At 32.1% G+C, this 3651-nt stretch overlaps 1 protein-coding gene across 1 annotated transcript; it reads left to right on the top strand.

The window, feature by feature from the left end:
• Nucleotides 1–402: 402 nt before the first annotated feature.
• Nucleotides 403–3000, top strand: LOC131255064 (uncharacterized). The gene is made up of 6 exons (XM_058255762.1): nt 403–465; nt 705–758; nt 853–924; nt 1031–1102; nt 1176–1247; nt 2806–3000. Exons 1-6 carry the CDS (start codon nt 403–405, stop codon nt 2893–2895), a joined length of 423 nt encoding a protein of 140 aa, XP_058111745.1. The 3' UTR covers nt 2896–3000.
• Nucleotides 3001–3651: the final 651 nt, after the last annotated feature.

Genomic DNA, 3651 nt, shown 5'->3' with positions numbered 1-3651 from the left:
ATATCTTGGATAGGGTTGATAATATTTCTACAGACTTACTAGTATTCCCACTTACTCTGATATTTGTGTGCTTGACACTTATCTTGCACACACACTTGCACCACCCTCTAAGCTTTCTATAAGCTTATGCACGATAGATACGTGCAGGCGACGCTTGGACAGTCGTAGCTAAGCAGGAGCAGGAGTGTGCGACCAAGCTCTGTGGAGATTTTATTATATGCATGTATTGCCTTTCAATATTGTAATTAATGATTTATTATAGTGGATATATGATGATGATGTTGCTATAATGAATTGGGTACACTTGTGGTTATGCTAAAAAAAATCACTTATAGATCCTCATTGTAGGATCCCAGGATCGAAATCTGGCGTATAGGCGCTGAGAGCTGAGAATGGGGTACTATGGAGGCTGTCGGCACTGGAATTGGTGATCGGAAACTTTGTGAGATCGATTGTTTGAGTTCGGTGGGTGACACATGGTTACATGAGTATATTATTCTTCCGTCATGGTTATCAACGAAGATGGTGTATCCACGTATTTTAAGATGGGTCGATAGCAGTTATTGACAGACGGACACATAAAAATTTTTTAGACAATCTTATCTGCACATAGGTATATACATTTGTTAAAGAATTATTTATTTAAACATTCATCACTATTATGTCCAAGTGTACATTTATATTGATATATTTATCTCTATCAGATTATTGAAGATATAACCCCTACAAATGAGGAGAGTCACCCTTTACCTCTCACTGTAAGCACTTTATATTTATGTTTTTGCCAATTACGTAATTACCCCATGGTTGCACACTTGAGATATCTAAGTCTTTATTGTGATTGATATACAGGAGACATCAAATTCAATCAAAGAGATACGTCAGTGGTTAGAACCATGTCTTGTGAAGATTGAAGAGAAAATAGTAAATATTCTTCATATAATGATTATTTTGTTTATAACATAGATTTTTGGTAATATAAATGATCTCACACTTGATCATATAAGTAATGGTTGTGATATTCATATAGGACGCCTCAAGCTCGAATAGAGAAATACGTCAGTGGTTGGAACCTATACTTCTGAAGATTGATGAGAAAATTGTAAGTAAAATTTTATATATTTTTTATACATATTTTTAGATTATATAACTAATTTCACATTACTTTATATAAGGTGACTTCAAATACAAATAAAGAAATTCGTCAGTGGTTGGAACCCATACTTGTGAGGATGGAAGAGAAAATCGTAAGTACTTTTTACATAATGGTTATTTCATTTATATACATGCACATATTTCTAATTAAAAAATTATTTTGAAATACTTTATTTTTATTGCAGTTTATTTCAACTTGTATTGAATTTTATGTTATTGAAATAGGACTAGTCTATGACTCAGGATAGGAATCATGAAGAAAGCTTACATTACAAAGAAATGTTGAAGGAACGTAAACAATTATTGGAGGTGCTAAAGGGAATGCAAGATAAGCTAGATACGCAGGCAACATTCATCACAGAGATATTTGATAAATTGACAAAGTCATAGAAGAAATGCCATTATACTAGTCTAATGTGTGAGACAATGGAGGATAATTGGATGGCAGCATGTAGTCCATAACTTTTCCCTCGTATAAATGTAATATCGGATACACCATTAGCTGCAAATGAGCCACATATTTTCTCTCATATGAATGCGATGGCCACCAATCATGATTTTGTACTTGGAAGTCTGAGTTCCATAGTGAAGCGTGTGAAAGAGGGTGGTAGGATTAGAAATGCTTCAAAGGTCTTACAATCACCGTACATGATAACATATCATAAACGTAATACTAAAAGCAAAGTAAAATCACTTGATAATGATTCAACAATGGAAGAAAGGGCAACTGGGCTTATGTTGTCTCAAGAAGAGGATGTTGCAATTAAAAGTTTCGTTCACATGACTGATTGCAAGTATGACACATAAATTAACCAGTTTATTATTATTCACTTACTTTCATTATGGTAGTTCTTCACACTAATGCCCTATACATGTCTTTAAGGAGGATTCTTGTGGACCACTTTATGTCCTTCGAAGTTCGTTAAACTTATTCATTGATCCTAGAGGATGGCTTGATGATGAGGTATATCCACATATATTGTTTTTATTCTCGTACTACCTCATGTAGGAGCATATATTAATCTACTATTAATGGATACAAAGAGTATAATCATTTGACATATTATATATATATATATATATATATATATATATAAATTGTGTTTTAGGTTATGGACAAGTATAGTGAATTGCTGAAGAGTCGACAAAATGGAGATAGACCGGATTTATTAAAATGTCATTTTTTAATACCTGGTTTCATGTAGGTTTTTTATATAAATGCGCAATGTTCATACAAATATTGATGTATTAAGTAAGCATTTTAATTTGTTCATGATTGAACTATTTCAACAATTTATATGTTCAAGGAAAAATGATAAGGCAAAAAGAAAGAAAAGTGAAGACACGGATAATAGTTTTAGTCGTCAACTTCAACGTGTCTTTGAGACGATACTTTATGATTTGGGGAGTAGAGATAAAATTTTTATTCCTATAAATGAAGTATCACACTGGTACTTGCTCACTATTGATCTGAAGAAAAAAAATAATTTTAGTTTACAACTCTATCAAAGGTCATCATACATTTAGCTACATCAACACAATGGTATATATTTATTTATATGTTTCGATTTAAGTTATTTTTTTGAAGTAAATTGTTTAAACTCGAATAATATGATTATAAGAATATTTATTTATTTTTTGTTATTGTAGGTTACAAGTGTAAAGAAATATTTTTCAATACATGCTATACCCGATTGCGGTACTTTTCAACTCATTATGGATAATGAATGCCCTCAATAAAAAAAATTCGTATGTTTATCTTTCAATCACTTCTTTGTACGGATGTGTGTTGATTTTATTTTAATAGGTACTCACTTTTATCATTTTAATGTAAATAGGTATAATTACGGTTTTTTCGTGATAAAATTTATGGATTGCTTGTCCTAAGGAGATAGATTTTATTTTAATTCGGTATTTTCACTTCTTCTTTAGGATTTTTCATTTATGTATCATTTATGAGATATATTTACAGTCCAATGTCATGGTCAGGGAAATATGCAATTTGAACAAAAAAAGATAGCTGCACAACTTTTGCTTGGCAAGATAAGTCCATAGAAATAAGGTATTAGTTTCGATTTTAATTTCCTACTAAGTTTAGAATCACAAACAGTGCTTACTTCTTACATTTCTTTTACTTCTAGCAGACATTACGAACTGATTGGGTTTATTGTGCCATTTCCATATATGAAACATTCCTATACTTTTTTGATGTGAAGCAAGACTTCGAAAGCATGAGTATGACATTCCTATACTTTTGTGGCCTGCTCAATGTGATATTGTAGGAGTGCATGAGTTGGAGATGGCTAGTGTGGCTAAGGATGATACTGATTACCCGAATATGATTTTCTTCTTTTTTCGAGTAGGGTCTTTGTGGGGATTCATCTAGGGAAGATATTACAAGCTAAAGAGATCGTGATTGTTTATCTCTCGTGATTATGTTCCATAGCCCTTGTTGTTTCTTTTGGCCCTCGTGCTATAAAACTGGTTTTTGGAAGA

This window comes from Magnolia sinica, chromosome 9 (genome assembly GCF_029962835.1).
Source record: "Magnolia sinica isolate HGM2019 chromosome 9, MsV1, whole genome shotgun sequence".
Classification (NCBI taxonomy): domain Eukaryota; kingdom Viridiplantae; phylum Streptophyta; class Magnoliopsida; order Magnoliales; family Magnoliaceae; genus Magnolia; species Magnolia sinica.
The sequence above is the reverse complement of the archived record's forward strand: the minus strand, read 5'-3'. Positions and strand labels throughout refer to the sequence as shown.